At 39.6% G+C, this 23,290-nt stretch overlaps 1 protein-coding gene across 3 annotated transcripts in view; it reads right to left on the bottom strand.

The window, feature by feature from the left end:
• Window positions 1-23,290, bottom strand: part of DAAM2 (dishevelled associated activator of morphogenesis 2) — a 202,651-nt gene that overhangs the window by 77,542 nt on the left and 101,819 nt on the right. For all 3 annotated transcript variants that reach the window (XM_041404353.1, XM_041404352.1, XM_041404354.1), the window contains 2 exons: window positions 19,202-19,291; window positions 14-88 (listed from right to left, as the gene is read on the bottom strand). In XM_041404353.1, the coding sequence (XP_041260287.1) occupies window positions 14-88; window positions 19,202-19,291 (165 nt within the window). The remainder of the gene's footprint in view (window positions 1-13; window positions 89-19,201; window positions 19,292-23,290) is intronic.

Here is a 23,290-nt window from a genome sequence, read left to right as displayed (position 1 = left end):
AGAGGTAACTTACTGCTGCCATGGAATTGATGCGGTCAATGTAGTAGTCTGGCCAGCTGGTAGCAAGCTTATTAGGATCTTCTTGTTCCTGAAACAGAAAGTTAGGCAAAGTTACACAAGATGACTTTACAGGATGAAAGCCACTCACAAACCACCTGGGATTCTTCATTGCTCTGCTCTTTACTGTGTTGTCTCCCCCATAGTCTTGTACAATGTACATGGATGTGTAGCATTTATTATAAACATTTCTGAAAGCCTAAAGTTAGCACTGCCACCATGGTATGTCAGATAAAAGGAATCCCTTTCAGCTCAGATTACTGAATGCAGAATAATAAAGTTTGATGGAGATACAGTTATCTTTGGCATCTAAGCAGCAAACCTCAGTCCTTAAACATATTATATTTCAAGTGGAAGGATAGCCCATTTACAGATAGCAAGTTTACCTTTTGTTTCTTTATACTGACAGATCTTACAAATTATTTGGTCTCTGTACTGTTATGGTAATAGTGGAATTCACCAACAAAGGGCTTTAGCATTTGCTATGGAGGAAAAAAAGAAAAAAAAAAACCTGAAAAGACTATAAAGACTGTATTATTTTGATGCGATAAATCAAAACAGGTTCAGCCCGGACATTAGGAAGCATTGCCTTACCAAGAGGTTGTTCAGACACTGGAAAAGGCACCCTAGAGAGGTGGCTGATGCCCCAAGACTGTTGATTATTTAAGAAGCATTTGGACAATGTCCTTAACTGCTTGCTTTAATTTGATCAGTCCTGAACTGGTCAGGCAGTTATAGTAGGTGAATGTTGTCAGTCCCTCCAACAGAAACATTCTCTTCTATCCTGTCCTAATCCTACCATATCATGTAAAGTCAAGCAAAATCTCAGAACATCCCCAAAGGAGCACAAAAGCATCCCCTCAGTTACAGTAGGAGCAGTATTAATCCTTATCTCCTTACCTCCCATGTAATCTACCTGAAATCATCTTCAGTAGGCTAATCTCAATCAACTTTCTAAAAGAAGACCTACACTGACCCAAGGAACCACTTCTTTTTTGTTCCTTGACTGCTCAAAGGAAATTAGATTTCCTTCTAATGAGTATATTTATTTCTACATAGGTGTAAGTCACTGGTAACATGAGGATTGCTTTCCAGGATCCTCATCTCCCATTATAAACCAAGAGTAACTAATACAAACATTCCTAGCATATGGTAAGAGATTGCACCACTCAACTCACCCTAAGGATGACCAAAGGTGTATGAAGGCTGTGTGCATCTTGCCAATGCTTTCTGGGCATGAAAGCTTACTAATACTAGAAAAACTACCCTGGAAGATATACACAACAAAATTAAAAGTGTAGGTCTATCAGAGTACCTCAGCTATTCCACCATTTAGAGACGAGAAATAGCTCTACATGCCTCCTGTTGAGCCACATTCAGAAAACACCTTGCTACCTGACAATTTCCTGCCAGGGCACATACCAACACACAACAACAATTCTGCACAACTCAAAATCTTCATATTTTGAATTAAAAACAAAGTCTTGACTGAGATTTGGATCTTCCCCTCTCTTCCTTCCACTGGATTTTCAACATGTAAACTGAAGGAGCATCTCCATTCATGACACTGACAAAACAGCTTTGTCCTCATCTAGAGAAGGACCGCAGTGCAGACACGTGTCAGACCAATGTCATGTCACACAGCACAGGTCATAAGTCTTTATTAATCCCTTGCACCCAACTGAACAGCTAAGAGCTGAAGAATTATACAAAGAATCATACAAAAGTATTAAAGGCTGGCAAAGTGGTAAGAGATACCAACTATATCAACAAATGTTGGCACACACCATGTACCACCTCATGATAATAGATGGTGCAATTAATAACAAGGTGATCTTTCTCAAGTTAACTGAGAAGTACTGCTGACTTTCTTTACTTCCCTTTCCTGGCCACAATAAGCAGGAATCAGACAAACCCATATCTATGTTAAATGTCTACGACTAGAGCATTACAGAAATATGCAACTCCCTACCAACAGCCAATTAGAATGGCCACACCTCATGTTTTTGGCAGACTGCCTTTTGCTGCCCTTTTCTGTACAGAATAATATCTAGTGGCAGACAATTCTGACAAGTTTCACACTTGGCAGACCTTAACCTGCCTTGCAAAAAAATCAATACATGACCTTGACAATGGAAAAGTAAATTAAAACATACAATAGATAAATACAGCATTATTTTTCTGTTATAAGATTATCATCCTCAAAGAGAACAACAGAAATAGGGAGCTTATCTGGAAGTATGAAGTAAGTACATTCTGCAGGGAATCCAGCTGAAGTGCAGAGAGTGCTCATGTGACCTTCTGAAATGTTTCTTTGCAGAGAATTGTAACAGTCCTAGTGACAACTACAACAGTTTGCAGAGTACACCTGACAAAAATACTGTCAGAACAGTCAATACATGTATTCTCTATATTTCTCCTGCCTCCATTCCGAATTCCAAATAAAGAAACAAACACACATAAATTAAGCAATGCCTGAACTCATCCTTTATATTCCAAAATAAGCTACAATACTTTTTGTCCTTAAGATTCTTTAGGGGGAAAAATAAGTATAAATGCTTGAATGCTACAACTAACATTTCTAGATGTCTTCGTTAAACGCACAGACTGAAAGCCATCAGGATAGATACACTAGAAAAAATCAAAACTCTGAACAATTTCCCACCTGAACCAAAACCACTAGACATCTCACAATCAAAACCAATGACAAGAAGATTCTGATACCCTAAAGTATATCTGTATATATGATTAGCTTGACAATGAGGCAAGGTCCTTGGCATATCCTGCTTTTGACCATTCTCCATTCATTACAAATTAGTCTGAACTCTTTAGTCTGTAAGTCTTATTCTTTGAATTAAAACTGGTAAAAAAATTGTTTCAGTGGAACACAATGTGTAAGATTTTTTTCCTGAATTAAAGTCCAGACAGAAGATGTACACTGATGAGGTTATAAAGTTTTAACAGATACCCCAGTAAGCAATCCTCACTTTCTGAAATTGTTTTGGTCTGGAAGCATATTAAGCAAAAGAGTCAATTCAATCTCTGTGGTCTTGCACACTCCCTGCTCACACCAGAATTTTATGGTTGTCAACGTGTGTTTTACTTTGCTAGAATAAATGATAATGTAGATAAAAGCTGGCATTCTATTTCAATATGAAGTCCCAGAAAGCTATTTATACTTGAGCATGCAGATTTTTTAACAGCCCTATGAAGTCATTAGACTTATTTACAGAAATCTCCTGAGTGACATTTCAAACAGAGTCACGTTCACACCTGTGACATCACAGCAATTGGGGACAACAAACAAACATTTAACTGCCTAAATTATGTGATTTCTGTCTATGCTAAAAGATTGCTGCACCAGGCTTTCTCTCAAGAAGGGAAAGATGAATTGAAAATAAAAAACAATTAAATCTGTGGTGTGGGGTACAAAAACAGGGTGCTGGGTTTCTTTTTTGGTTTTTGTTTTCTTGTTTTGTTTTTTTTTAATATATTCAAAGAAAACTGCAAGGCAACTTGAAGATTATGGCAAAACCTCTCTCTTGCTCCAGGAGCACAGAGCAGGGAAAAAAACCAACCAACAGGAAAAAAAAAAAAAAAAAAAAAAAAAAAAAAAAAAAAAAAAAAAAAAAAAAAAGCCCTTTAATATATAAATCTGCATAGGTATCAAAAGCTGGAAACAATAACCCATCTGTATAAGGAAAAACATTAGCTGAAGGAATCTATTAAAGCAAAGCCTTCTTTTAGCTCCTTGAATAGTGTAAATATTACATTAAAAAACAGGCATCAGCTTGTGCACTTTATAAGGGGCCATATCATTCTTCACTGAAGTAACAACTATGTAACTGCTGTGAAAACAGGATCTTGATACTATACAAGCCTGCAATATAGCCAAGGTATTATATAGGCTTTGACACTAATTTGGATAGGCTCCATGACTTGGTGGAAAGTGGAACTTATGACTTCATCCCAACTAGGACTTAATGGAGTTCTGCAAATATTTGGACCATCTGAACCAACCAAAAGAAAATAAAGCAAAGTGTGCACAGGCCAGCTGATCCCAAAAGCCTTTTCTGCAAATCCTGGGAGACCTGATCCATCGGGTAAGCTGTTCTCTGAGACGAGAGACTTCTACAGGATGCCATGTCAGTGACACAAGCATTTGCCATACAAAGACTGCCATAACATATTCAAGCAAGCATTACAGACCACTGCCATCGTTGCAAAACTTTCTAAAAAAGTATCTAACGCTAGTGTTACACAGATCATGCAAAAATGCCAAAAATTCATCGCTGAGTGGATCATGAAAATGAAAGACATTGTTTATATGGTGCTTTTCAAGATGACTTCAGTCTTGAAAGAAACAGCACAGGGAAAGCCTGTACAGTAACTGCCTGCACTGAAGCTCTTTTAGGGCAAGCACTGGCTTTCAGTTTCCAGTGATGACACATTGCTGTTTCACTCTGCACCAATCCACTCCATATGTACTGAGCAGCTCTCCAGAGCATGTCCTGAAATTTTGAGCATGTCAAAGCATTACTAAATACATCCACCAAATTAGCAGCTTTAGAAGGCTTCTTTCCTACAGAAGGAGACCGAGAGGTATATATTCTGACATGACAATTAAAACTCATTGTCAGAGTTAGGAACACACTGGCACACTCTGACACTAAACCCAGTACTCCTTTATTTCTACCATAATTTATGCCAGTTTATTTTTACGCAATGTCAACAAATATTAACTCCTTGGGATCAGCAGGTGCTTGCCATCTCTGAGTGCCCAACCGTTATGTGGACCTTGTCACTACCTGCACACACACACACCCCCTGCAATAAATTGCTAAGGACTCATGAAGTCCTTCTAACAGGCAAACTATAACATAAATCTTCGTCCTTGAACAGATGCATCAAGAAAGACATCCTCTGTTACAGATGTCACAGGACAAGCATGGGTACTCTTGGGATGACATCTGTTCATTAGCAATATGACTTCCTTCTCAATCCTGTCTCTTCAGTAGGGCAGACAGCTGACCTTACTGCTTTGCACTGCTTAGAACAGGATGAGAATAAACCACACCCCTGATGCTAGAAAATGTGGGTTTAAAACCTTTCTTGGACAGGAAGCCATGACAATGTTTACTGAGCTCCTTTCTGTATCAATAAAAACGATGTGCAAACATAGATGAAGAATATAAAATGAGACCACTGTGAGGCCATAAATTCCTGTCCAAGCTTGTTCACTGCATCACGTCCAGACACTGCATGCTCAAGTTTATATTTGGGTCACAAAGAAGTGCACTTCCTTGCAAAATCCACATTAGGGTTAGTGTGGTTCCTCCTTTCAACATCCTTCACACATCTTTTGAGATCACAGAGCTGAAAGATGAGTTATTTTACCTGGTCTGAAAGGTCAGCACCATCACATACAGCTCAGAAAATATAAATCATGGAGTTCAAGTCATAATAAGAAACTTATAAAATCAGAAAAAAACTCAAATGTATTATTTATCATAGCCCTGTAGATTTTTTTTTTTCATATTTCCCACTGAAAAGCAATGGCAATTTGCATCCTGATTACAAATCAGGGCTTTTTTTGGGGTGTGTTTGGATTTTTTTTAATGACAGTTGACTGAAATTTTAACATGATTTACATCAATTAAGATGAAAGCTTTGCTGGATTCTCAGTTTCTTGTTGAAGCCCTCTCACACTCTTCACAATAACAGCTTAGCTGCTGAAATGTTCATCTGAGCTATGTGGGATTCAGACTCGTGTCCATGTTCTGTTTCCAAGTGAAGGGTGTGACCCTTGCTTTGCACATGAATATTCTGGCCACTAAAAACAAGGTGGGGTTTTTGTTTGCTTGAAAGGTGGAAGATGGTTATTACTGGTTCTTCATTTCCCACAAGTGCAACTCTTTTCCCTTCAGAGGCATAAAATCTCAGCTCATCACAACATCTGCTATTAGTGCTGAATCAGTCTTGCATCACTTTGCACTGCACACGGAACAAAAGTCCTTCAAGAAATTAACATTTTTGCAGTGTCTCTATCAGTGAGATAGGCAGAAACAGGGAAAATGGGATGCAGACAATTACACACTACCCGGTTACACAGGAAATCTGAATTAAAGCCAAGAATCAATCCACATAAGTTGTATTGCACTCTCATTCAAATCACTGTTCTCCCTTTTTTCATGTCTGACCTACTGACTTTCCTTCACTTTAAGAAGTTCAGTTTTCAAAGAAATATTTACTTGTTTATTAACACACTGTCCAATCTATTGGCTATGTCGCAGTTCAGAAGGGCCAAAGTATCACAAATAAAAAGTGCTTTCATTAGAAGACACAAAATGTGTTTGATCTGCTGTGGGACAAAACACCAATTCAGAAGGGGAGCTAAAATGCATCTAAGCTTTTCAGACAGTTTATGCCTCCAAAAAGCCAACCATGTCCCAAGAGATGCTAATTTTGAAACAGCACAGATCACAGGACTGAGCCATTCACTAGACAGATGTGGTCACCGCTCCATTTTCAGACTTCATGACTAGCATTTACACAGTCTCAGAGTTTTGGGAAGGAAGCTATATCCCAGCCTTTTAAGCACAATTTACCCAGATTGAGAACAACAAACATTACTTCTCTCCCTGGAATTAAGCTATTGATGTGCAGATAATAATCCATCTGCCACAAAAGCAGTCTACTGTATAACTTATTAAAGGAAAATATTCATTAATGACCAGTTGGAGCATGCAACTGAGGAGTTCTAATTGCCTCTCATAAAGACTTAGCCTGAGCTCTGCCCTGTTTCCAGTAACTTGACAAACCTAATTATGACTTCTGATGCTGCTTATCAATAATTCTTTCAAAGGAAGAATCAAAGGCATCAGATTATTCTTTATATTACAAAACACCTAATAATGTCAAATTGTGGAACTCACTGTCAAAAAATAAAGCATAAAAGTAAAAAAGGGATACATCTATGAACAATGAGGATTCCTGCTTAGAAATTATTTCCTAAAAATGAAAGAAGCTTCAGTGCTGCAGAAATTCACCAGACTTTAGAAATTAAAATGGATTATTAGTAATTTTTGAAAGATAGTTGACTCTACTAGGGCCACAAACTTTCCAGTCAAGTTAAATATATATATTTTTTGGAACTAATTATGCCATCTCTCACTTTTTTTTTTTTTTTTTTGCTTCCTGAGCACTCAAAAATATAGAATCTCCTGAAGTTGTACCTTATATATGACACATGATGTGCCATTTCCAACCTCCTCTAAAACTCAAAGACACATCAATCAATTATTGATATCAGTCTAAGGGAGATGAAGGCCATACTTTTATTTCTTGTCCTCCAGAAAACACAGGACATCCATTGCATATACACACAGAGAGAGTTTCTCACAGAAAATAGACTAGAGTGGCATAACTGGCAGGCAGAAAGGTGATCAGTGCATTGCTTTGAGCTGAAGATAAGAATTAGTGTGGTTTGAAACCTCAGAGTTCTCAGCCACAGATATGGGTCCAGTTTTGAGAACTCGTCTTCTCTTTCCTCTTCTTTTGGTGTCTTATCATTCTCCTCAATACAGATAGATATAAACTTGCTGCCAGCACTGACTGTAGCAGCCTCCTCTTATCACTTACAGATCATACAAGTCTGCTTGTCCCTCCTCAAACATATTCAGCCCTGCTATAGGATGGGAATCCCACCATCACCAGGCATGAATTTAGGGATAGTGTGTGAAGTGACCAGGAAGATAACTCACCCCTACATTTACAGAACTACTCAATTGTACAGCTGAGGCCACACTGAATTCTTCTTTGATTTGTGCCCTCAGGACAAAGCTTTCTTGCTAAACTGAAGTGTAACAATATTAAACATTGTTCCGCTGCTGAATGCTTAGCCTTTGCCATGGAAGTTGTTCTCTTGTTGAATAAGTTCTCCTGACTCTGTTGCTGCATAAAGATTCTACTGTACTATAACCTGAAGTCTATATTCATGTTTAATACCTTTTATGTGCTCTACTTTTCACAAGTCACAAATCAACCAGCTGATATTTTGCTGTTGATAAGTGTATAATCTAAATAATGAGCTGCCAAATAAGGGGATCGATGAATTCCCTGCACTTTCAATGAACACATATTCATGAGCCTACCTTTTTCCAGCCCACCCATTCCTTTTGGATGTGAAGGAAAATGTCCACTAGGGAGGATCCTACCAGTCAGAAGATTGAGTTATGATCATTCTACCCAGAGGGTCTTCAGAAGAAGAGAAAACGTTTCTCATGGACGTGCCCTGCTCAGTGGGTGTGTGGCTGTGGACCTAGGCTGCATTCCTGAAGCACAGCTCTGTTCCTGCAAACCTGCAGCAAGCCTGAGGTCACGTCCTGCAGTAATGTGTGTAATCTGTGGCAGGTGAAGCCAACAATTTGTCACTATCCCAGCAAGCACTAAGCAGCAGTAGCAGGACATATTCTATTGCTTTGTTAACAACCAAACTCTGCATTGTCCCTTCTACTGTTTACTCTGTGCTTATACAGGTACTGTTTGTACATTTCCACTAACCCCGTTCAGCTTACGGTCAACATTCCATGGAAAGGGACTTTTTCCTTACCCAACCAGCTTACCTTGTCTGCTTTCCAACAGCACTGTTTTTAAATGTATTCCTAGCACATAAGAATGTTGTCACTTGGACTGCCTCCTTCTTCACTTCCTTTCCTCCTCCTCCTGGCATTCTTTAGGCAATGTGAAAAGCCACAGAAGGGCCCAGACTGAGCCTCCAAGTTTATCTTTTTGTCCTACTGTTTATCTCCATCAAGCAACAACTTAATCTTTTGTAAATGAAATGAAGTCACCTACAATTCATGGCAAACACCCTGCATGTTTCTTGATGATGGGAATGAAACGTCACTTACTGTTCTCAGAGACACAGAACTACCAAGGACACACCCACCTAGAGCTAGCAGAGACATTTAGGACAAGTCCTTCTGGAAGCACACAAGAGAATTTTTTAATACCAAGTTCTAAAAGATTTCTCTTCACTGTTCTTAACATGTCCACTGTCTGTTTTTCCAGTGACACTGCTGGCACTGACACTTCAGTTTGCTTCTGCTCTGGGCCTTTTTTTAAGAATGATGACAGTAAGACAGCCAGGGCAGTCAAAGTATTTTTCATTTTTCTCCATCATTTAACCCTTCACTATTGGGAAAAAAAAAAAAAAAAAAAAAAAAAAGGCATTGTTGGATAGGTGAACAAAGGAAATAAATACAGACTTAGAGGCCCACAGCTCTTAAGCTGCTAGCCCAGTATTTGATGTATCACTCAGTTGCTTTATCTCTCTGCCCTTTCCATAAACTCAAGTAACTGTTTCTCTCACTTTCATTTCTCTCAGTACATCTGCAAAGTGGTTGGGGTACCAAGTACCTTTCAACAGATGACTGAATTATCATAGAAGATGGTGCGACTTTCACCTCAATTAAGGCACGTAGATGAAATTGTCACATCTGACTGCGATGAAAACTAAACAACATTCCAGAAAGTAGAAGACAATTCCTTTCTTTCTCTTCATGGCTGTCACTATATTCCAACAACAACTCTTTGCTGTGTCCATTTCTAAACTTCTCACTAAAAAGATAGGAATTCAGCAACTCCTGCTCAGCATTCATGAGCTTTTTTAATGCTCCTGAACACTCAGTGAAGTTCAGAGTGATCTCTGCCAAATTTGCTTCTCAAACACCATAGAGACACGTTTGTTATTTACAGATCCTTTGCTCTTGCATATCCACCAAAGCAAGAATCTGAATGGTGAGAACGGCATTGTACAGAGTATATGTTGTTACCATTATTATTATTATTATTACATGCCATCAGCAGGATGGGCTTATACTTGGATTGTGATGAATCACAACTTGTGCAGGAGGACAGACAAGGACAGAACATAATCCAGTGGTATCAGCATTTACATGGGCTTCCCATGCAGCAGAACTGGACTGCTCGCCATTATTTTTGTTCTTAAGTACATCAAATTACACCATGTTTGTAGGATGACAGCTGGATAAACGTTTGGTTTTTTTCCATGCTAGGGTCAAATCTGCTTCCACTGAGTCCTCCCAAAGCTCCCACAGAAGGCAGGCCAAATGCAAAACACAGCATTAGGCATGATGATGACAATTTTCTAACTCAGGACTATTTTAAGCCTGATTTTTAATTAGTGTTGAGCTCTAACTTCAACAGAAGCACTACTAGCTCACCTGAAAAACACAGACCTGCAAAATGGACGCACAAATTCTGCATATTCAGAATATCTACAGCAAATACCATGGCAAGCTTATGGCATTTATGTCTTCAGCAGTCTGAACTAAGGAGGTAAGAAGGCATTTCTTAAGGAGCAACTAAACTTCTTTTGTTGGAGAAGGAGAGGAGAGGGAGGAAGGAACTAAAAATATTCCATGCTGTTCCCATGGGGGGCAGGGAAGAAAATACTTTTAAATTATATATAAATAAATATATAATTTCAAGACCCTGACCCAAGGTAACCTCTTACGCTAGGATAAATAAATGAGTCTGCAACTGTTGGCATTGCAACGTGGAAAACATAAACCAAATAAAGCAGACAACTTGGAAAAACTTATCTCCTCTTACATCTGTTAAAATGTGGTCTTTTAGGTGTCACAATACCAAGCCATAATAATGGTATCTGCAGTAATGCATCTGAACTATGCAGGCATTTCTGCCTTCTTGACCATAAACTTACACTTTAAACCATTACAAGAGTGATTTCAATAATAAAGTTAAGAGAAGTCTCTAACATCATCAAGCCTAAGTGTTTCAAGTACACACTTTGAGTTCTTTACTGCAAAAGCAAAAATAACAAGTAAAACACATGAAGAAACAATTACAGGAGGTCCAAGAGAAACCATAAAGAACAGGCAATGATTCTTCTCAAGTATGCTGACCTGCTTAAAAAATAATCAGGGAACATCAACAAATTTATAATTATGTGAGATAAAATTTCTAAATTCATTATATGGAACTATAAAAGAATGAGACAGTGTCTTACATGAATCCCCACTTTTATTTTTCCAGTGAGAACATTCTGCATTACAAGATGTAGAAGGAGATGTATTTAATTTTAGGCTTTACTTTACATTGTGTTAATGGTACTGCCCAAATTTGGGAGCTAGTGCTTCAACCAATGACACACATTAATGGGTACCATCAGTCAAACAGCTCTTTCACACCAAAAGGGTCCAAGTACACCACTAATCAGGAAATGCGTGGTTTTGCTGCATTCATGACACTCTTGCAGCATTTTATTGTTTTCTTTTAAGTCCTGTACTTGTCATAAGCCAGAGTTTCTGAATTTCATTTTCTTAAGCCTACTTGCATTTATAGCAAAGTAATTTTTGAAGTCTTGTGCCTGTCTTCCATACCTAGACTAAAGATACTGAAATGACCCAATGTCAGCATCAAGCTAACAAAATCACTCCAAACATCTGAGCATGAAGTCATTCTGCTAACAGAAAAAGGAACAGATGCTGGTGGGAAAATAGGAAGTTAACTCCACAATTGCTGGCATTTTCCAAACATCAAGCTGAAGGAATGCCGTGGTTTGCAAAGGGCAACATCCTCCCACTGTGACTTCCCAGCATTATGAGATTTCCAGTGAGCCCTAGGGAAACTGAAAGCAAGTCTATTTTCAGAGAATTAATTTGAGAGATTCTACATTTCAGACTATTTCACCAGCAGCCTTCTAAGCTAAGGAAGTCAGGCAGTCTTCCCGGACAAAAGGAAACCATGGACCCCAGGCACTGAGAGGGAACCAAATAGCATCTGCTACTGCCTGTTTCAAGGAGATGGCCTCACAGCAGTAATACAGGACATTGCATGAAGCTTTATTGACCTTCCCGTTTTTTATAGGGCCACACAGTTGCTTTCTTAGTTTGATTTATGAACAGTTTAGAGAATGACAAATCAATTTAGGATGGAAGGGGCCTTGAGAAGAAGGAACCCACTCAGAGCTGATGTCAAAGTTAGATCAGGTTGTTCAGGTCATTGTCAAGGTAAATTAAAACGTTGACTGAAGCTGAACTTCAGCCACAAACTTCCAAAGCATTGGTAGGAAGAGAAACAATTTTCTGATGTACCAAAGACTTCATATAAAATATAATTCTTCATATCCAATGTGGCTTTGTTGGCCTTTGCCCTGTGACCATGAGACACCCTCATCGATTAGTCATCAATACTGCAAATTGTGGGATTGCTTACACTAGGTACTCAAAATCCCACACAGCTTCTTCAGCCTCCTACTGCCCACCAACTGCTTTTGCTGTTAAGCTATCACGCGTGCTGTGAGGGTTACCCTGTGTTTTCCAGACTTCCGAGGGAACAGAGAGTAAAAGTATCCACCCCCACATCCACTCATACTCCCCTTCAACACTTCCTGCAGAGCTGAAAGAAAATCTCTCATGAAGTCACATCCAAGACTCATCAAACTGTGAGTCCTTACAAATGGCTTCTCAAATACTGCAGCAAACCATCTTGTGTGTTCACGTCTGCTGCTGATACCACATATGGAACAACAAGTCTAAAGAAAGGAACTTATAAGGGACACATTAAATGCTCCTTAAAGCTATAAATCCATTACCAAAACAGTTTAATATTCCAAATCAATAACAGACTCTAAGAGTATTTCAAGGAGGAAAAAATAATGCAAGAAGATAGAATTGAAAACAATACAACTTCAAGCCACCCACTTCACTTATTATGGGACAACCACGTGCTTGTCTTCATACAGAAAGGATGAACCCCAAAGGGCTTTCCTAGCTCAGAACAGACAATACAAAACCAAAAACCCACACTCAGACAACACAATAGTGTGATCTTCATCTGGCATACTATATCACTAAATGAGACCAGATGAAGAACCATTTTCTCTCTTCTTTAGGGAAAATGTATCATCTCCTGAATAGCTCAGAACTGGCTGAATGGCAGATCCCAGAGGGATCTAGTGGCCCAGGGTCTAGTTAGAGGCCTGTCACCAGTGGTGTCCCCCAAGGTTCAATACTGGGCCCAGTATTGTTTCACATGTTCATCAATGACTTGGATGGAGGAGCAGATGCCTCCTCAGGAAGTTCACTGACAACACCATGCTGGGAGGAGTGGCTGATATCCCAGAGGACTGTGCAGCCCTTCAGAAGGACCTCGACAGGCTGGAGAGATGGACAGAGGGGAACTGTCTGAAATTAAATTGTAAGTGCAGGGTCCTGCACCTAAGGAAGAATAACCCTATGGACCAGCACACAGCTGACAGCTGCCGCTAACCTGTTGGAAAGCAGCTCTTTGGAGAAGGATCTGGGGATCCTGGTGGACAACAAGCCATCCATGAGCCAGCAGTGTGCCCTGTGACTCATGCCCTGGTGAGGACACATCTGGAGTTCTGTGTCCAGTTCTGGGCTCCTCAGTACAAGAGAGACGTGCAGCTCCTGAGTGGGTCCAGTGGAGGGCAACAAAGATGATTAAGGGACTGGAACATGTCTCTTAGCAGGAAAGGCTGAGGTATCTGGGCCTGGTCAGCCTGGAGAAGGAACAATGGAGAGGGGATCTTATCAATGCCTATCAGTATCTGAAGGGAGGATGCCAAGAGGATGGAGCCAGGCTCTTTATGGTGCTGAGCAATAGGACAGGAGGCAATGGGCAGAAACTGATGCACAGAAAGTTCCACCTAAATATGAGGCAGAACTTCTTTACTGTGTGGGTGACCAAGCACCGGAATAGGTTGTCCAGAGAGGCTGTGGAGTCTCCCTCAACAGAGATACTCAAGAACAATCTAGATGCAATCTTTGCCACATGCTCACCTGCTTGCCACAGATGATCCCACTGGTGGTCCATACCCATTTTGTGATTCTGTGATATCAATATGTATCTCCTACTTTAAAGCAGGAACCAGAAGAAGTGAACTCCTATCAAAATACATCAAGTGTAATGCAGTCTCCTGCTCTTAGAACCTCCGTATGAAGACTTAAATGCAAAGAAAAGATCTCAGGGTTTGGAATAAAAGCCCTGCCCGTTGACTTTAGCATAGAAATATTTCGCAGAAGTAACTGTCTCCATCTTAATCAATCTGAAACTATGCTTCACAGTGCAAAACCACAGATGCACAGCAGCCCTAGAACAAACGGTAAGTGCAGAAATTTTCACTCACTTCTGAAAGCTTTCCCCAAAGGCAAGAAAGACTCCAGATTTTATATTTGCATCCATCTTGTCCTTCATCCCTGCTAGGCTATGGTAATTACAAAAAAAGCTGCAAAAGCAGCTTAGATCCCTCCAGCAGATTTCAAAGTATCTTACTCTATATCCAGCTGCACAATATCAAGCTATACTTTTTATGGTGACATTTTGCTGACAATCTAAACCTCAAGGGCAAAGCTCAAACAGAAACTCTCTAAGAAAGAAAAAAACACAAACCAGACATGTAGGCATTATCTTCAATAATGCTAGACGGGCAATGAGGGACCAAAGTGGGAGTTTGTGAAAATGAGCTGCAAATGGTATAAAAAGAAGATAGTAAAACACTAAAAGTTGATGTTCCACTAAGGCTAGGATTCTCAAGAGTATTCCAAAGCCTATGAGGATGCAGCCCTGATTTTAGGAAAAGAGAACTGAATGCAAAGTGATGGTGCTTTGTGAGAGAGGTGTAAATCTTTTTAGGAGGACATCTGGGGCACTCTGCACCTGGACTACAGTCTCAGTGGTTCAGCACCAATCCGTGACTTCAATCCACAGAACTTGGACTCCTTAATGACTGTGCAATGCATGAAAGTGCCTTCTGCTCTGTCCTTCCTGCTCCTCACTGTGAACTCGCCCAAACCCAGAAACTTCACCACAAGATCATTGCAGAAGACAGGTAAGTACAGTAAAAAGAAGGAACAGTGCTTGATTTGAAAATATATTCAGATATTTCAGCATGTATCTTAAAAAAAAAAAAAAAGGGGAAATGAGAAAGGGATGCTGTATGCATCCAAGCATGGGAAAAATATAACTAACAGAGTTTTTCTAAAAATAATTGCAGAGGATAATGCCATGAAGGATGTTCTTATATTTTCTGCATATTGGCTGTTACAGACTATGGTTCAGGTAAATTTTCCTTATGGTTCAGGTAAATTGTTAGATCATATTTTGCTATTGTGGAGAATCTCTTTCCCATAATAGAAAAAGTAGAATATATTTACAAATTATAAGTATGTACTTTTTCTCAGATGCCATGAATGTCTACTTCCAGAAAGTTGCAGTGGGCTGCCTATTACCTCACTACTTGAATTTAAATAATCTCACTTGAGCAGATAAAGTACAATCAAATCAAAGCAACCATACTAGGATACCACTAAAATCACAAGAGTACAAGATAACACTGAGATATTTTGGAGATCTCAACATATTATTATATTATTAGAATTGAAGGATTGAGATTTTTGTTGTGGTTTGGGATTTTTTGTTTGTTTGTTTTTTTGTTTTGTTTTTTTTTGGTTGGATTAGAAAGAAGTTGTATGATACAGCTAGTCCAGTCTGACTCTACTTTGGAAAAAGATTGCTACCAATTTTTTTCCTCAAAGAAAGGCAGAAGTGGAAAAAAACCTAACTTGTTTAACTGTGCAAAATGTGTGTGCTTGCTACTAAAATCTGCTCAGCCAAAGTCATACAAATTAGTCCCGGGAGGCAGGAAAGGCCATAAAAAGAAAACAACTTGACTTGCTTTGCAATAGCAATAAGTCTAACAGCTTGTAGGGCTGTTCAGAAGGCAATGAGCTATGCCCCGCACAATGAGGCCTCGTTCTTAGAAACACAGGCTGCATCCAAAGCAACGTGTGCTGAAGCAGTGCGATACCTGCATTTGTTTACACTTTTCGGGATCCCAATAAGAGCTTGTTCATAGATGAGACAAATGAGCTAACATTTTTTTCATTCCATACAATTGTTTGATTGGTATTTAATGAGGCTATGTTTGTTAGTATCAGCTCCTGGTAAAACAGCACTGAAGAACACTGGTTTTCTAAACTTTGACATGGGAAATTCGCAAATAAATCTTGGTCTAGTCTTGATTTAATTCCTGCAAAACTTATATCTGGTATAAAATCTAGAGAGGAGTTACAGAGGTGTTTTATGTAAGCCTAAATTTCAGCTTATGGTGAGACAAGAAGATTATTCTAAACAAAACCAGAATAAAACACTTGAACTTAGGGAGGATGTTATAACTTGTATTTTCTACATATGGCCTTACTTAACAATATCAGTGGAAGCTCCTTCTACAGAGGAAGAGGCAATGTAAAACATGAACTGGCAGTTTGGGTAGAGGGTCAGGGTGCCATCAGTGGTGACTAATCAATGATTCCTCTGATGCGAATCAAGCCAACTGCATTTCTTATTGTCCGTCCTGTGCTGATTAACATCAAGGTAGAGAACAGCTGAGATTGAGAAGACATGAACATTTTCCAACAGACCAACCTCTATTCCTCGCAAATAGCTATTCCACAAATGAGAGGAAAGGACCCAATAGAGCTGCTACCTAGAGCTACTCTTTTCTGTCAAATAATCGGTGATTTGTTTTTAATACTAAGGTCTCAAATATGAACCCAGAATAGCCAAAAGTGACCAAAGCAAGCATGGCTGTGAAATACTGTGTGAATGCTACTCACAATCATGACATTTCAGTTCAGAATTCAGCCACCTTTGATTACTGTGGAGTGTTGACTGGCAAGCTGCGCCCCTGGCAAACAACTTTCAGAGCACAGACCTACTTGTCTTCCTTCATTTCTTCAGAAAGGCTTGATATTAGGAACAGGTGGAATGAGTTTTTTAATACAATAGTGACTTTCTGCCACCACATTGGAATCAAATACCACAGAAGATTACATCTAACATCTAACTGCCAAGATAAATGTGTATCTATAACAATGACTAATCTTCATTTTTGCAAGTGACATCTGTTTATTCAAGGCAGCCCACTAATCTCACCACCTTTAGAGAAATCAGGAAGCTCTTGACTTTCCATTACTTTTAGACTAGAAAAGGCACCTGAGATTAACAATTGTGAACAGTTGGCTCAGTCTGCACTTCTTCTCCTTGTAGTTTGTATTGCTTCCACTCGCCGTATCTCAAAGCATAGGGCTCTGCTTGCCAAGAACCAAACATCAGCAAGACAGAGCCCTCTGGGGACTTGTCCTGGGTAGCTGGAAGTGTTCTGCCAACTAAGAAATTGGCCCCTCTGTGGCTAAAATTAGACTGAAAATTCTTCAGGGAAAAGGGGGCTTTGCTTTCAAGTGAAGCCTGGCACAGGCTTCTCTGTCACTGCAGAACAACGATGACAGGTGGATTAGGTAGCAGGCTAGAGAGAGATGTCATCACCAATCACCTGCCTATGTTGGAAACAATGAATAACACTGGACAATTAAGGTTTCAAATAACTGAAAATATCTACAATGTAATGAACAGACATCTGGCAATGGTATCCCATCCCAATTAGCACATCATTTTGGATAGCTGGAGTACAGCTAACTGAAGTTTGATTATAAGTGCGTTATGAAGATTTTCCAGTATACAGCTTCTTTAAGTTTGGAAGTCTAAGATTCCTTATAGCAAATCCACTGCTGTAGAACACAGGGGAAAACAAACAAACAAACCCAACAAAAACAAAATCCCCCAATGTAACAAGTGAATCCAGCCAACATACTAAATACTTTGAAGCACCAATCATCTTGCCAAGGCTGACTGGTTCAGGAGGTGAGATTGTTAAGACAGCTACCAATAGATCCTCTCCCACCAGAGCTGAGCTGGCCAGCAAAAATGTAAAGCAGACATTAATCACAGCAGCCTGCACCTTTCCCTTCACCTGCAAGCTCTGTGTACCAGCAGGAAAAAGGAATGGAGAAAGCACTGAAGACAATGGAGCCTAGACTGCTCCTGTGCTCTATTGCTAGCTCAAATTACCACTGTAATTGATTGATTTCTATTAACTTCCCTGTGTGAAGTTTAAAAAAACCCCAACCAACCAACCAACAAAAAAAACCCTGAAGGAAAAACACCCTGATTGGACTAATTTTCTTTAATTACATGGTAAGAAAGCTCACTGTCCCCACTCGGAGACAAAAAAGCAGCAAACACATCCTCCAGAAGGACCATACGCAGGAGTTAAATCTGACAGGTTCAGTATTGAAGTCTAAACCTCCTCTTCTACCTTCTGTTATGCAGACTTATGTTTAAAGACTGATGCTACCATAGCATGACTTGCACACTTGGGAAATAAAAATTAACCAACAAACCCACCACATCATCTTCCTCCTAATAAATATTTTATTGGGGTAATCTTCATTTCTGACCATGTGCTTCCTAGAGCAGCAAAACTCTACCAATGCCACATTACTGCAGAAATTCCTTACTTAGAAGTTTCCCAGCAATGACACAACTTATCCATTCACTTGGCCATTATTCTGCCAGTGAAAAATTATTAGTGTTAAAGATCAGCCTCTGATTTATCATCCCTTTACTGGTTTGTTCAGAAATTTGAAGACCTTGAAGAGAGAAGTGTTACATGGAAAGTGATACAAGCAGGTGCTCCTCACTTTCCAGTGCACTGTGGAACATTTCCTACAAACTCTGGAAGACCTTGAACTACCAAGTTTTAAGACATCACTATTGTTGTGTACTCTACAGATACTTGAAGACATTCTGAAAGACTTTAGCAATACCTTTTCTATTTTAAGCAACCTACAAAAGTTTTTAAAAATTCCTTAATGCATTTACATGGTAGTTGTTCTTTCAGCTCAAAGAGAAAACAAACGAACAAACCAACCAATCCCCCTCACAAGCCCCAAACAAACAAGAAAATAAAAAAAAACCAACACCCCAAACATGTAAACTATTCAAACTGGGACAGTGTACTATTTTAAGATGTTAAGATCCTCTTCAGAAATCACAAGTGCATACATTACTTATCAGAAAATTGTGCCATATCCATGCCGATAAAAATCCTTCCATCACTTATTCATGTTCTTGAGTAAACAGCAGATAAACACATAGCTCAAATCAAGATGCAGTTATGAACATGCACACAGAATTTATTGGTGAGCTACTCCAGTGATGACAACAGTAGTACCTTCTTTTTGCTGCAGTAAATCTGCCATTTCTTCTCTGGAGGGAGTGCAAACATAGCCTCTCTGTTCTTGTCTGTGAGATCCAATTCATCCTGGAGATTGAGAAAAAGAAAAACAGAAAAAAACAGTCATCAGCTGCATTGGAAAGTTCTAATAAGTTGAGAGGTTTCTGGATCAGGCATGTTTGACTAGCCTTCAATCAAGAGGACTTAGTGGCTCCCAAACACTCCAAAAATTATTGGTTTTGTGATGATTTCCTTGCTACCTTGAATTCTCCCTGTCAGAGGACAACTTATGAAAAGAGCAGCCTGAACAACTCCCATGTCAAACTTCCATTACTAATGATCAGTGAAGGATGGGAAGGACCACATGAAAGGGATGGAGTGAAAAACTCTAAGCACTGGATTATGTGACACAGACACTCCTTACAACACTTAGAGAAAGGCTGAAAGTTTGATACATCTTTTTTTCCTGGCTGGCAGTACCAACTTGCTCTTCCGTAGAAAGAAAATAGTTCAATTTCTCTATCTTCCAAGCAAAGGCCATGAGACAGATGTCATGTCATCACCAACCTACAGGCTGAAATGTTTTTCCAGATGTTTGTTCTCTAAACCACACAGTCCCCATCAAAGACACCCAGCATTTCAGACATAAAGGACATAATTCCACAGTGCCACATTAGGTTGATCAGAGCAGCGTATTCAGCCTCTGTTAAGAAAAGTGAGCTCAGTAGAACATAGCCTCTTAGAGCTCAGCCAAGCTTACAACAGTGAAATGAAGGATAACACTGTGATCTGGAACTGAGCACCAAATTCCACAGTTTCAGTTACTCCACTGTAAAAGGTGAACAACAACAGACTCTTTTCCAATGCCCGTCTCTAAAACTATCAAATGAGAGATTGCTACTTCCTCTCTGTTAACACAGTACTGACCAGGACAGGGCTCCAATCAAAGCTGCCAGTTTTAGGTGCTAATAAAGAGAATTAAACAAAAAAGAATGGTCTTCAGGGCAAGCAGACTGTATGAACAGGCACAGATGAAGATGCCTAAATTAAGAATTTCAGTAATATAAAGAAAAAATCTTCCATCAATGTTTCAATGAATCAGTTTTGGCAGGGGTTTGAGATTTTTCCCTATGTGTTTGAAATATTTGGAGAAGGAAGTGTCCAGGGGTCCTATATCAAGATGACATTGTGCCACTAAAATGTTGCACACACAGATTCTGGCACCCACACTAACCTCGTCCAAGCAGAGACAATACCTCTTTAACTCAGCCAAACAATGGCTCATTTGGAAAGTGTTCAGGGCTGGGAAACTTGTGAAAACAGTGAGCAAAATTGCACACTGAGCCTGGTAGCGGCTGCTGACAGATTTAAAAGCCCGTAGAGATTTAAGCTGCAAAAAGGTACAAAAGAAATGCAAACAGTAACAAGGTGAGGTCAGTGCCAGCAGCCCAAGGTAGAAGAAGCTGGAGGCTTATTTTAAACAAGAAAAAGTTTAAAGGGAAAAAAATTTAGCTGTGCAAAAAGAGTGCAAACCATGTGGAAATGTTTAGTGTGAGTTTCCAAATAAGGGGGCAGCCAAGCGAGGCAAGGAGTTTTATCCTTGCTATACACAATTAAAAAACTCAGGCCAGGATCACATTCTTGGGGGGAGAGGGAGAGTGAAACTACATGTAAGGCCTTAAGACAAACAAAGAATGCTGTTAGAGGTCAAGCATGTGGAAGGGAAAGGAGGGGCAGATAGGGAATCAGAAATGCCAAGTTTGGAAGAACCACCATAGAAGCCAGAATACACATGAGCTGTCTGGTCTCAGCTGAATTGTTAGAAAAAAAATGTGATTGTTTTATTGACCTGCTTAATGAATCTCTTACTTTTTTTTTTTTTTTTTTTTTTTTTTTTTTTTTTTTTTTTTAATACAGTGCAGCTAACTTGCTTTTTTAATCCTTAGTTCTTTTTCTGGAGTCTGCTGGGAGATCAGACAAGCAGCAGAAGCTCTGCACAGAAGCTGTGCACTGAACTAAATGAAGATCTCAAACAATACAGTTCAAGGCAACCATTTCATCAAAAGAATGTACCTATTGAGTAAAACCACCCTGAAGACAGGATTCTGACACTGCAGCTTCTAGACACTGCTCTGGATACTGGCAGTATTCAGGGACATAAAGATAAATCTCCTTTCAATGGGACAGTAAGAATATGCAGCTTCCAGTTACATAATTTTGCATCATGGCATGCTTTTCGGGACAGAAGCCTAGAAAGTTAGTTTGAAAAGGTGGAAGATCCAGAGGGAAAATAGTGCATCCTGCATTATTGTGACTCAGGATGATAGAGGAAGCCAAAAGAACTTTAGAAGTCATCACATTTAGCTCAGGTAGCATAGTAACAAGGAAACTGTTCAGGGTTTCTAGGCATAAGAGGATCACCAGAGGTAGACCCAAACACACCTGCCTGGAAAACAGCACATGAAAAATGCCTTACCCTTAATTCTGAAAGTTTGTGTGTGTCTTTGTTAGGAGGTAAAATGCTGGGTTCTAACACCCAGGACAGATGGGCAGGGAGCAAGCACAAATATTCAGCAGAGAAAGAAGCATCTCCAGAACACAAAACAGCAGTCAAGCTCCTCAACTCCATTTCCCGTAGTGTTCAGCAAGGTGTGCTCCTACACTGAGAAGAAGAAAGGAGTGGGAAGAACTGAAGAGGTTTCCATGTCCTCATCTACCTACACCATCAATCAAAACCTACCCTATTAAAAAAACCAAGAAACCCCTGCAAAATACAAGAGACATGAGACCTTCTGGAACTCTCCAAATCATTTTACCTCTGCCATTCTATACAAAATGAACAGAAGATCACTGTGACTTCAGAGGAAAACCATGGATTTAGCTAAGAAAGAAAACCCTGAATTAGGCAGGTTATTTTTCTGTTCTGACTCAGGATCCTAAGAAATGGCACAGAAGGAAACCTGCTGCCTTGGTGGGAAGCAGGAGAAACAACAGAAAGAATAAATTTCAGGAGGGTAATTTGGTTAGTGAACAGGTCATTCTGACCCAATGACAGAAGCAGATCTGTCAGCTTATAGAAATTCAGACTGTAGAATTAGCTCAGTGATAGCAAGTGGCTATTGAAAAGAGAAAGGAATTGCCAAATTCGGCAGGAAAGGGGCAGAACAACAAACTGAATGCAGCCATCAAGACTGGGGTTGGAGCCAGACTAAGGAAGCCAATGTGACTGAATGCTCAGGGAGCAATTCTAAAGGGCAAGGAAAAAAGGGTCGGCCAGAACAAAGCAGGGAAAATTCCCTTCTCCAGCACCTGTGCAAGTTTCCCAACAGAAACATACTAAGTCCCCTTCTACACCTTTGATGGGCAGCTTGGTTCCAGCAATTCATGCCAGCATGACCCTGCTCAACAGAACTCAGCCTCCTGGCTCTTGAAAATGCTTGAAGTTGCATGAAACAGAGATTAAAAGGGTATTTGCCCGGCTGGACTGAGGATGATGCAAACATGCCCAGTTAATAGTGTGTACATTTCTCTCCTTCATTTATTTCCTATTTGGTTTTATCCAGTGGTAGTTAATTCAGCTAATTTTCACTTTCTTGTGGGCATTTTATTTACTTACGCAGATTGAATTTCAATGATAAAATGTTTAAAAAAGAACTGGAACTGGATTTGAGGTTCAAATACTTCCAGTCCAGTTCTCAGGCCAAAAGAGAAGATGGCCTCCATTCAAAATGGCTATAACCCAAGGAAATAAGAGACAGAAAGAAAGAAAAAGAACAAGAAGGAAGAACGGGTAGGAAACATAAATCCAGTATTTTGCAGGATTTAAAACGACATTACGTCCCTTGTTTTTGGGAATATTCATCAGAGCTTGAAAGCTGGATTTGATGCTGGACAGCCACCAGCTCAGTAATGATACTCAAAGCTCTAAAGAAGCATTTCTCACCTAGACTGGTCAGTTATTTGTTTAGTGTCACAAAATGAAATTAATAAAGAGAAAAAGATTTTGGTAATGTAGTAGAGTGGTTCACCTGGAGAGAGACCCACTAAAGGAGAACCCTTAACACCTACCAACATGCCTGCCTCTCT

The sequence above is a fragment of the Onychostruthus taczanowskii genome, unplaced genomic scaffold (assembly GCF_017590055.1).
Source record: "Onychostruthus taczanowskii isolate IOZ18803 unplaced genomic scaffold, ASM1759005v1 scaffold21, whole genome shotgun sequence".
NCBI classification, from domain to species: Eukaryota; Metazoa; Chordata; class Aves; order Passeriformes; family Passeridae; genus Onychostruthus; species Onychostruthus taczanowskii.
The sequence above is the reverse complement of the archived record's forward strand: the minus strand, read 5'-3'. Positions and strand labels throughout refer to the sequence as shown.